Source organism: Brassica napus, chromosome A8 (assembly GCF_020379485.1).
Source record: "Brassica napus cultivar Da-Ae chromosome A8, Da-Ae, whole genome shotgun sequence".
Classification (NCBI taxonomy): domain Eukaryota; kingdom Viridiplantae; phylum Streptophyta; class Magnoliopsida; order Brassicales; family Brassicaceae; genus Brassica; species Brassica napus.
The window spans coordinates 15,666,584-15,677,646 of NC_063441.1; the positions used below are offsets into that span (position 1 = coordinate 15,666,584).

At 36.3% G+C, this 11,063-nt stretch overlaps 2 protein-coding genes and 1 long non-coding RNA gene across 6 annotated transcripts; 1 reads left to right on the forward strand and 2 right to left on the reverse strand.

The window, feature by feature from the left end:
• Positions 1-252: 252 nt before the first annotated feature.
• LOC106361344 (regulatory protein NPR1) lies at positions 253-3,517 on the reverse strand. 2 transcript variants are annotated; one of them, XM_022690048.2, is made up of 5 exons: positions 2,657-3,514; positions 1,840-2,581; positions 1,489-1,689; positions 1,117-1,408; positions 253-946 (listed from the first exon to the last, which is right to left on the reverse strand). In XM_022690048.2, exons 1-4 carry the CDS (start codon positions 3,215-3,217, stop codon positions 1,131-1,133), a joined length of 1,782 nt encoding a protein of 593 aa, XP_022545769.2. In that variant the 5' UTR covers positions 3,218-3,514; the 3' UTR covers positions 253-946; positions 1,117-1,130. The 2 variants fall into 2 exon arrangements, with proteins under 2 accessions (XP_022545769.2, XP_013656532.2); XM_013801078.3 differs by lacking the exon at positions 253-946 and having other exon boundaries at positions 977-1,408; positions 2,657-3,517.
• A 1,224-nt stretch (positions 3,518-4,741) lies between these two features.
• LOC125577063 lies at positions 4,742-6,423 on the forward strand. 3 transcript variants are annotated; one of them, XR_007315386.1, is made up of 4 exons: positions 4,742-4,932; positions 5,028-5,290; positions 5,386-5,533; positions 5,619-6,423. It is a non-coding gene; the product is annotated as an uncharacterized LOC125577063 (long non-coding RNA). The 3 variants fall into 3 exon arrangements; XR_007315387.1 differs by lacking the exon at positions 4,742-4,932 and having other exon boundaries at positions 4,969-5,290; positions 5,619-6,023; positions 6,104-6,423; XR_007315385.1 differs by having other exon boundaries at positions 4,757-5,290.
• Positions 6,424-9,863: 3,440 nt separating this feature from the next.
• On the reverse strand, positions 9,864-10,964 carry LOC125577064 (cytochrome P450 710A1-like). The gene has a single exon (XM_048737756.1). It carries the CDS (start codon positions 10,962-10,964, stop codon positions 10,107-10,109), a length of 858 nt encoding a protein of 285 aa, XP_048593713.1. The 3' UTR covers positions 9,864-10,106.
• Positions 10,965-11,063: the final 99 nt, after the last annotated feature.

Here is an 11,063-nt window from a genome sequence, read left to right on the forward strand (position 1 = left end):
AAATCGGATTTTAATATCGAACCGGTCATCGGTTTTAGTGAATTTCACTGGTTTTTAACTAAGTTTGCCGTTTTAACTAAAATTCAGTTTTTAGTACAATGTTAGAAGGACGAATCACTTCCAACCGATGGGACCTACTGATCCGGTCTAGTTTTCAAAACACTGTTTTTTTTGTTAGTATATAGTTTATTTTATTCTGAATTTATTTAAATCAAAATTGATATTGACAAAAAAAAAATCAAAATAAATATGTAAGCAAAAGATGAATTCGTTTCTGAGCTTTTTGTAGTTTGTACACCTTAGAAATGTCTGTTTTCCTCAGCTAGAAGCTCTAGAATGCGTGCCAGTTTCACAAGGCGCAGTTAAACACTATGCCGTTTAGTCTACTATCTGTTTCAGTAGAGGAACGTTCCATAGCCAGTACCCAAAAGGGCTAAGAACCTTGTCATGGATGCCAACCTGCAGAATATGGAAGAGAGAAAGCTATTTCTGGCTGTATTGTTCCGAAAAGGGTAGAGAGACCAAGGTTGCTGAATCACTAACTCTTGTCTTATGACCAACTTGCTATTGCTAATGTAACAGAGGTTTTGAATTTTCCAAAACCAATCATTGTATTTCAAGAGGGATTAAATGGTTAGAGAAGCAACACTTTATTGAGAGATCAAAGACCTTCCAAGGATTGGTAAGAATTGAAGTAGAGGTTCTGGGAGAAACTCGTGAACCTTCTTGAGATGGTGATGGCTGCAGGCCAAAGAACCACTTGACTTGATCCTTCACCAAATTTTGTATACATGGAGCTTTGAACATTTCTTCCAAGATTTTGGATTCTTGTAGACCTTCAGCTGCAGTGATAGCAAGGGAAACTGAATATGTTTTTCATTCTTGATAGAGGATAACCAGTAGATGAACCATTCTTCATCTTTTCGCACTTTGATTCTTGGTAACTCTGTAACACTATCATGGTTTATTATCGATGTACATAAAAGTATATATCGCTGATTCAAAAAGTTACAGCATTTGTTTGAAACACACCTGCAGCTCGAATACATATAACTGAGCCAACTATAGACAGAGACTCTTAAGAATTGAAAAATATATTAGTACAGCAAATATTACCCCAACAAAGAGTCTCACGGACGACGTCGGTGAGAGGGTTTACCATTAGACCTCTTTGTTGATTTCGATGTGGAAGAAGAGGAACCTGACCGAGACGACTTTCCACGCTCCTCATTGTCTTCATTAAACGCCATTAGCAGACTCTCCTGTATTTCCATGTACTTTTGCCTCTTCTCTAGTCGGTTCTCAGGAGTCTCTTTCTCTACGAAAGCAAGTATACTCAAGGTCTCACAGTCCGCAATCTTATCGAGCAATGTCGAACAGCGTGGGAAGAAGCGTCTCCCGAATTCCACTGATGATACAAAAGTAAATGAAACAAGGTCAGGTATGGGTTTTAGTTTTCTCCTTTGTTTGATGAAAGAGAATCAATACCAGTTTTTGAAAGCGCTTCTAGTCTACTCCGATGCTTTTCTTCGAATACGAAAGGTACCATGTACTGGTCTGGTGCTGACCTCTTTGCACCAGTGCCGTCAAGCTCTTGGCTATCCACGGTAAATTCGCTTGTTCCCTTCATCGGGGCGAGTTCCATTGCAAGTTGTGCTTCCGTTGGAAAGAGACATCGAGCCATTTGAACTAAAAAATAGTATATAAAAATAACAATTATCATTAGATCACTCAGTTTTCTAACAGAACACACGGAAATAACATTTAAACGAGCCCTGAAGAACCTAATCTTATGAACTGACCTTGTAATAAATGAAGTAACGAGAGTTAAAGAGATACCTCTGTTTTCAAAATCAATCAACCTTATCTTCAGTTCATTATCAGGAGCCAGGGCAAGACAGGCAGAAGAAGCGTCTTCAGGAAACCGACCTAGATTCTCTGGTTGCTCTAGTATCTCTACACATAGTCGGCCTTTGGGGGAATCCTTGCCTTCCTCCGTTATACAGTTATACTCACCCGCCTTAGTGACTTGCTTTGCAATCAAGAGAGCAGTTCTACCATCCAAAGCCATATCCGACGCATTTGCCCCTTTTGTCAACAGAAACGCTATCAAACTCGGCTCCTTCCGCATCGCAGCAACGTGAAGCACCGTGTACCCCCTCAGATTCCTACGGTTAACATCCGCAACCTCACGTTTCAGGAGTTCAGTAGCAGTCTCCACAGCGCAGTACGCAACAGCAAAATGGAGAGCATAAGCTTCGTCTAGATTCGTGTAGCCTTCTTTCAAAAGCAAGTCGACAAGCGCAAGATCCTCGCACTCAAGTGCCTTGTGAATATTCGAGACGTGTTTGTTCGGTTCAGGTACTTCCAAGCCAAGCTCTTTACGGATATCAATTACTTGTTTCACAATCTGCTGCGGCAATGACTTGTTGAGAGTGACTGTATCTACATTAGACTTCACAATGATCTCTGTGCATTTATCAAACAGCTTCTTGCATGCTTGGCCACAGATGTTGGCAAGCTTGAGTATAACCAATGCATCCTCTATGATAACTTTGTCTACAACATCCACTAAATGCCTCTGAAAATGCAAATACACAAGTTCTTTTTATTAACTAGGACGTTTCTATGATTCATTGTAACTAACTTTACCTACCTGATACATTGTAACTAACTCGGGAATCTGGAAGACGAAAGCCACGTAGAGAACCTCCACCATGAAATCCAACGCCGGACGGCAAGACACGTGGCGGCAATCCTCGTCTGCGCAATCAGAAACTCCTTTTGGCGGCGGCCTCACTCTGCCGCTGTAAACGTACGCCATAACAGCCGCCACCGAATCGAATCCGACTTCGTAATCCGTCGCGATGTTCTTCAGCTCGAGCTTCGTACCGGCGGTGGATGATTTCTGCGGATCCTTCTCGGCGGCGGCTGCTAACGCGTTTTTGAAGAAGGGACTTCTCGCTGCGACGATGAAGCGGTGGAAGGATACTTCTCGGTCGTCGGCGAGAATCAGCTTGGCGTCGCCGTAGAACGCTTCCGGCGAGTCGAACAGCGACTCGAGGTTGATGGAGAGCAGTTGAAGCGCCGATACATCCACCGGAGAAAGCTCTGGTGGACGAACAGCAGATGATTCGGTGTTATCCGTTGGCTCCGCCGCGGCGGATAAGACAGTGCTGCTTTGGTTGCTGATTTCATACGAATCGACGGTGTCCATCGACGGATTTAAAAAAAAAAATCGAGAGTCAGAGATGGTGAAAGTTCTACGAACAAGGAGCAATCAACGAATAAGCCTTATCGTTATCAACCGAACCGTTTGAGATCGTAGAGAGCCGCACGGCTAAGGTTACCCGTTCATGAGCACAGTAAGGTAGCGAGAGCCAAAGTCAAAGAGAGATAAAGAAGTGGTGGTGAGAGGTGAAGCGTCGACGGTTTGATGAGTACCGGTAAGTTTCCCAAAAAGGCGAACGAGAATGTTAGAAGAGTTTTGGTACGTCCCATTTGGAGAGAGTTTGCTTAACCGATTAATAACCGATGGTGTGTTTAGCTTATAAAACCAGAATACATTTAAGAGACCGATTAATAAGAGAGATTAACATATAAACATACTTTTAGTCTTGGACCTCTAATATCATTTTTTTTTTAATTTATATTATTAAAAAATTAAACTATCACATTAACCATACAATAAAAATTTAAATTTGTTTCTTATATGTTATATTTTGAATTTTTAAAAATTACTAAAACTTTTTAAAGTCTTACCATTAAAATTTTGTGAACAATGTTTAACTTTTTTGGTTATAAAAAGATAAAAATGATCATAAAATCATATGAATATGAAGTATCATTTAACAGATATACAGATTAAATATATATATATATATATATTTAATATTATTAAAATTAAAATATATATCATATAAACTACATAAATATGTGAATTTCAAAATTTGCATGAAAAAGTATTGAAACCTGAATATTTAAATTTCAAAATTTGCATTAAATTTTTTAACAACGATTATAAATTACTAAAACTGTTAAAAATCTCACATTGAAAATTTCGTGATTAATGGTTTAAATTTTTTTGTTGCAGCAAATATACAAATGTTTAATAAAATCATATGAGTAAAACATATTAAATATTTGGTAGTAAATATTTTTGACCGGATTTCGGAAATGTTTTAAAAGGTATTTAGGAAAAGATAATATTAGAGGTTAAGTACATCTAGTTGGTTTTTTGAGAATCTTAAGTTAGTAAAATATGGAACTTCATATTATTTCAAAAAAAAATTTGCAGATATTTGTAGTTATAGTTAGGCTATATTTAAATATGAGTAGTTAGTAAATAGTAATAGTAAAATATAGAAGTTTGTATTATTTCAAAAAAAAATTACAGATATTTGTAGCTATAGGTAAGCTATATTTAAATACGAGTAGTTGGTAATAGTATATGTTAAGAGAAATATATAAAATATAGTTTTAAAAAAGATATTCTGCCTAGAATTAAATTGGATCCAAGTTTGTGATTTTGTTTTAATATATTGTATATATTAAGATATATATATATATATATCTATCTATACTATATTAAAAGGAAGATATCCTCAATAGCTGGGGTGTCCACGTCGGCAATTAAAATCAACCAATAGGGTTGATTCATTCCTCCACGTCAACACGAGATTGGGCTGATCTTGGGCTGTTAATTTTTTTCAACCGTAAAAAGGAAAAAAAACATGTGGGTCATGAACCCAGGTCTGGAAAATCGGATAGTGTCGACATCTCAACTCTTCGATCTTCAGTAACCCTAAAACAGACAGGCCATTAATCTCTTTGACATCACATCTCTTCGCCCTTTCCCCTTCTTCAGCGGATCGTTCAATCAACACCATATTCATGAGTGTGCAATGAATCATCTGGAAATCTCATTAATGGGTTCCTTTCGTCTTCCTCTCAGATTCTTTATATCATTCATATTTTTCCTCACATTTGTGACACACAAAATTCTCTCAAGCCATGAATTCTAACAGCAAATCAACCGTTTCCGGCGATTTTACCACGAAGAAACCGAACGGAAAGGATGTTGTCTCCTCCGCGAGCCGGTCGAACGAGACGGGCAAACCCAAACCTTCATCTCTATTGCTAAATATGTTTCCGGTGATCCTAAGAAGAGATGACAAGAGTAGATGAGCAGTAGGGGTTTCTTTAATTGGTTCAAAGTATATGGCTGCTTCAATCTCAGCAAGACTTATTCGCACTGTTGGATCCTATGCAGCTTTAGGACGCAGCAGCAGTATTATCTCAGTTTCTAAGCTCTTTCTTATATGCAAAATTGTAAATCTTTTTTTTTTGTTGATCTCTAACTGCTTCTCTTTCTCTTTGGCACAGCAAATGCATCTGGAAATTTTTTAAGCTCTCTTCCATGTAATCTAAAGGTTGATGTCTACATCACTTCGATTGCATATACAGACTCACCAAATCGAAGTAGTCTGTTGGCTTATACACAAATATCTTATTGGCGTCAATGTCGTTCTCGGTAACTCTTCGTCCTTTTTTGTTTGATACAAACCAAACTCAAAAACTTAAACCGGTTCATCCATTTTTTTTTATTCTGCTTGCAGGATATGAGGTACCACCATCGTTTCTTTTTTGAAATGCTCTCTTTGTGATTGTATCTATGTTGAGTCTAATCTACAGATGGAGCAAATGCGGTTGGGGAAGACTCTACAAGCAATTTTTTCTTGAGCTATCTGAAGTTTCATCAAGGATTGCGAGGGCCATTTCTTGAGTCAATGAGATCTGCTTCTTAAAGACAAGTTCTGATGTTGTGTTGTTTAATGTTGTGTCTTGATTTGGCAGTTTTGCTTTGTTCTTTTAACATAACCGATGGTTGGGGGTAAGAGATAAAAGGTTCACTCCAGAACTTGAAGTTTTTAGGTATGTTGGTGATAAGGATTGCCGTAGGGATTTGTAGGGATTTGCGTAAGGTAATGCATGATTATGTCAACAAGGGCTCTAAGACGAGAGTAAATTTTTTTGTCTTTCTCAAGAAACTTTGGGTTTATCAGCTGTGTATAATTATATTGTTTTGTTTGTTTTGTTTCAGAAATCTTTGTTACCGTTTGATGTGTTGTTGACAACGTATGATATAGCATTGGTGGATCAAGACTTCCTTTCTCAGGTTCCGTGGTAACTGATGAAGCTCAAATACTCAAGAATCCCAACAGTGTATGTTACCTACCTAGAAAAATTCATCGAGTTGTGAAATGAATGATAGATCACTGGTTAGTTGATACTGTGAATTCAAGATTAACTTCCATTCATTTCACACATCTCTTATGTAGCCGTTTATATGGATTTATTGTATCGGTTTACTTTCCAGCCGAAAGCTCTCCACTTCTATTTTGACTCCTGATTGTACATTCATGATTTACTTTCCCAAAAGACAGGTCATTATGTGAGACAAAGAAATTATGTGAGAGGTTGACTGAGAGTCTGAAAACAAGTATTGTGCGAAAGGTTGCCATGAATGGGCTGATTAATTTATTATTACATGTTGGCTATTCTCCCAGCCAAAGTTTCAACAAACGTGTTATCATTTAAATGTTTGGGTATAACATCAAAATTGGTCCATTACAAACTTGATACAGTCATTTTATAATTGGGCTAGCATTCCATTTTTTGCGAGCTGGTCTTTTGGTGAACTTCGAAATGAAGTATCGTTTTAATAATTATTTCTTCGTTAAATCAGTGCTTAATCATGAGATGGTTAACTAATAAATATCTTATGACATATATTTTTCCTTAGAACATAGTTTATATAATCTTTAATAATTTTAATATATATAAATAAATTGAAAATATGAAAAGTTATTATTCATATTTATTTATGGATATTGTTTGCTCTATATTTCTCACATGTGCAACTGCAAAGTGCTTCTTAACCTCAAGTGTTTTTACATGTGATATACATATTTATCTCTTAGGTTTACCATTTTTGATAACCTAAACCTAATTCCAGACCTTAGACAATGATAATTTTTATATATATCTACCATTTATAAAATTTCAGAAAGCTTTTAAGTTGGGTTTGAAGTTCTCACTCATACCTGTTTTCGAGAGGTCATTCAAGACCATGTTTGAGCAAGTATCTCAGCCTTGCATAATAACTGAGCACACAAACACTATCCAGCAAACAGAAAAAAAGCTAGGACATCAAATAATAGTATTAATATTCAAAATTATTTCCAAAAATCTGATTAATTAAATAATTAAAATAAGAAACTGTAAAATTAATATTACATCAACAACGGTAAGAAAGTAAATCTTCTATAAATTTACAACTAATAATATTTCAAATCATGAAGTAAAATTTTCTTTCTATCACAAACAAACTTAAGAAAAACACAGAAATTAAATAGCAACAATAAATATTAAATTTAAATTTTGGTTAAAAAGGTTGACAAAATTATTTTGGTTAAAACGATAAATTGAAAACAACAAATAAAGAACCGGTATACAAGTCGGTGGTGCTTTCTTTTAAAGACAAGTAACAAAAATAAAACTTTGTAATTTTAAAACCAATCAAAATTTATACAGTACTAATTATAAGCTTTACAATTTTTTACATAAAAATAAATAACCAAGATAAAGAATATATATAGATCTTAAGTTATAATTTAGTTAACTTTTTATTAATCTTACTAATATCCTACATAAAACTCCAATAAAACACAACAAATGATTTCAAATAGTTTTAAATTTACATTTATGTTTATAATTCTATAACAAGTTTCAGTGTATATCATATTTGTTCGTTTTAAAAATATAAATATAAAAATTAAACTAATACTATAGGGAAAAATAATTGTATACCCCAATTGGTTTGGTTGTGTGTGATATCAAAATTTTAAAAACATAAAAAACTAAACACAATTGTAAATAATTAGATTATCTTATATAAAAATACATAATTTTATAATTAAACAAATATCGACCAAAATTTTAAGAGGAAATAAATTTCGTAACCAGGTACTTTTAATTAAACGAATTTATACTTTCCCACCTCACCTACCCCAAAAATAATAATAGAGACATGTTTTATTATACAAAAAAACTGAAATTCTTGCAACCCAGTATTAAGTCATAGAGGGAGAGAGAGAGAGAGAGTACATTCGAGAGGATCAATCATAACAAATACGCTATATGTGAGGCGATTCAAAAAGGTAATAAAACACAAATAGATAATAAATGACAAATTAATTTTTGTGTGTTTATATGTATTATATATTTGATAATTTTCAAATTTATTGAGAAATTTAAAGAATATGATCATTTGCATATGTTATGAATAAATAATGAAAAGTAAATAAAATAAAAAATATGATCCATTGTTTCATCATGTTTAAACATAGATTGGCTTTCTATTCTCCATATCTATGAATGCTTCCATAGATAGACATCAGCCATGTTCTTTTAGAAGTTGCTGCGACACACTCGGACGACTGCAAAACACAAAGGAAAATAAGGAAGTTGCCGCTGTGGGGGGGAAGGTGGTTGTCGCTGAATAGATAATATGTACACTGTACAAGCCACTGTTTTTCAGCGATAAACAATTGTCTCAGGTTCACCGTAATTGTTAACAGCGGCAGCCTCTCCAAATTCGTAGATGACAAACTACTCAGTGTTGACGGCATTTTTCTGTGTAGTTAGCTACCAAGAGCATTTTCCAAAGTAAAATTCCATTTTTTTCAAAATGAAATAAAATTGAATATGAAATTAAAATGTTCCAATCATGATTAAGCAAGGACATGGAATAAGGGGGTGTGGTTTCAGGGTCCAAACATTTTTTTAACAAAAATAATGTTAAAAAAATGGTCCAATTTTTTTTAAAAATAATTAGAAATAAAGGCCAAAAAAAGTTGTTTATTACATGTTAAAAAACCTTTACATTCCGAGTAATACCCAGATACCGTCTTCTATTAGTCTTCTATTAGTCCTTGATACCGATTCTCATCTAATTATCAGTCCAAATTAAGAATATATATGTTCCACTTCAAATCTCACTCTTAATGAAACACTTAAAAGCTTTAGCCAAATCCACGAACTTTGTGTATTTTCCTTAATCTCCCAAAAATATATATTTCTCAGAAGATAATGTTTCGTCGAGTAAACCAAATACAGTGAGACGTATATATATATATATATATATTCTGATTTTATTATAATGCTAACATTATTTAAATCAATTTGGCTGTTGTATTTCAAATCAAAATTTATTGTAAATAAAATGTTGATACAATAAGCAACTTGTTTGAATTTCAACTCCAATTATTTGATTCTAAAGTCAGTGTATTCATAGAATATTTCCAAATCTAGTAGAGAAACAAATAATTCTCTATTAAACTATTATTTCGACGCATTCTGTGATATAGATACGGTATATGACTCTCTTTTTACTTCATTTTACTAGACTGTTTTTACATAGTCATGATAATGGAACGGGTACACGTAGAAGTAAAAAATACAGGACAACTGAACGCAAAATATTTAATCTTTTCTGTGTGTTTTGTGGGTTTGTTTTTTGGTAAAAATGTTTACCACTTTCGTGTTTTTACATAAACTCAAAGGAAACAAGAAGCGGAAGTACAAGAATTAAACTAACAACAACAAAATACAGACCGGACAAACACAGCATTGCCTTAACTGAAAGGAGAGGATATCAAGAGGACGCATGCTGCCGCCGTTGAATGGGGAGAGCTTCGGTTAGTCTCTTGCGCTCAATTATCAGCACATAGAAAAGGATGTCCATGATGCATATAGTAAATCCATTTTAGATAACCGGACACTAGAACACCACTGGGCACTAAGATTTAAATCGACTTAAACATATCTGACCATAAAAATCAAATCCAACATATAAATGCATGCCATAACTTCACGACATGACTTCACACGCCATAACTTAATCCATACAAAGAAAAAGACAAAACAAATTGGTGAACAGTGAACACGATACTGACATCTTCAAATTCAATAATATTTAACGCCACTAGCTTCGAGAGACACACGCCACGAAACAGCAGTAGTAATAAAGACAAGACTCCAAATTAATTCAACGTAAGGTACGGATACGCTGCGACGCGCCTAGACAAGAACACCGTACATCCGTCCTTGGGAGATATTGTGGGACAGTACACGATCTCATCGCAGCCGTCAGATCGAAGCCTCTTGAAATCCAGCAGCGTCGAGAACATGGCGATGAAGAGCACGAGGTGGTTCAGTGCGTAACGCTGACCTACGCACTGGTGAGAGCCCCATCCAAAAGCGAGAAAGTTGCGTTTGAACACCTGGTCTTCTTTCCTGGTCTCGCTAAACCGGTCTGGATCAAACTGGTCCGGTTCAGTGAACCCTTGGAACGATGAGTCGAAGACCGAGGGAAAGACGATGGTTCCTTTAGGTACAGTGTAAGTTTTCGTGAGAGGGAAGTCTACAGCTGCCACGTGTGGGACCATAGTCGCCGGTGGCCTGTATCTCACAACCTCACGCGCCACGTTGAGCGTGTACTTCATCTCCGCGAGCTGATCAACTGTGATCAACGCGTTGGACTCAGGCGTCCATATGCTTCCAACTTCCTCCCTGACTCTCCTCAGCACATCCGGCTTCGACTCGAGCTGCGTCACCGCCCAGAGAAGCGATGACGTGGACGCGTCTTGCGCGGCGAAGAGGAAGTCGAAGAGGAAGCCTCCTATCTCCTCGTCTCTAGAATGAGGCGGAGGCGGATTACCGGATGCAGCCTCCGCGACTATAGGCTGCATCCAGAAGTCTATCAGACACGTCGGCTCTTCTCCGGCCGCCATCCTCGCTTTAGACTTTCCCGCGCATACCGCGAGTATGTTCGCCAGCCTCTTCACCGCCATGCGAGCCTTGTGGAAGGCAGACCCTGGAATGTCAAAAGGGAGCGTCATGGTTCCTAGGTTGAAGATGTTGTAGTCCGTACGGAACCTGATTTTATCTTCCTCGTCAAGGTACGGTCCGACAAAAACCGTCTGAGAAGTTTCCAGGTT

Coding starts and splice junctions, on each gene's coding strand:
- LOC106361344 (XM_022690048.2), bottom strand. CDS start 3,217: ATGGACACCGTCGATTCGTATGAAATCAGCAACCAAAGCAGCACTGTC. Junction 2,582..2,656: donor AGTTAGTTACAATGTATCAG/GTAGGTAAAGTT, acceptor TTGCATTTTCAG/AGGCATTTAGTGGATGTTGT. Junction 1,690..1,839: donor GATTGATTTTGAAAACAGAG/GTATCTCTTTAA, acceptor ACTATTTTTTAG/TTCAAATGGCTCGATGTCTC.
- LOC125577064 (XM_048737756.1), bottom strand. CDS start 10,964: ATGACGCTCCCTTTTGACATTCCAGGGTCTGCCTTCCACAAGGCTCGC.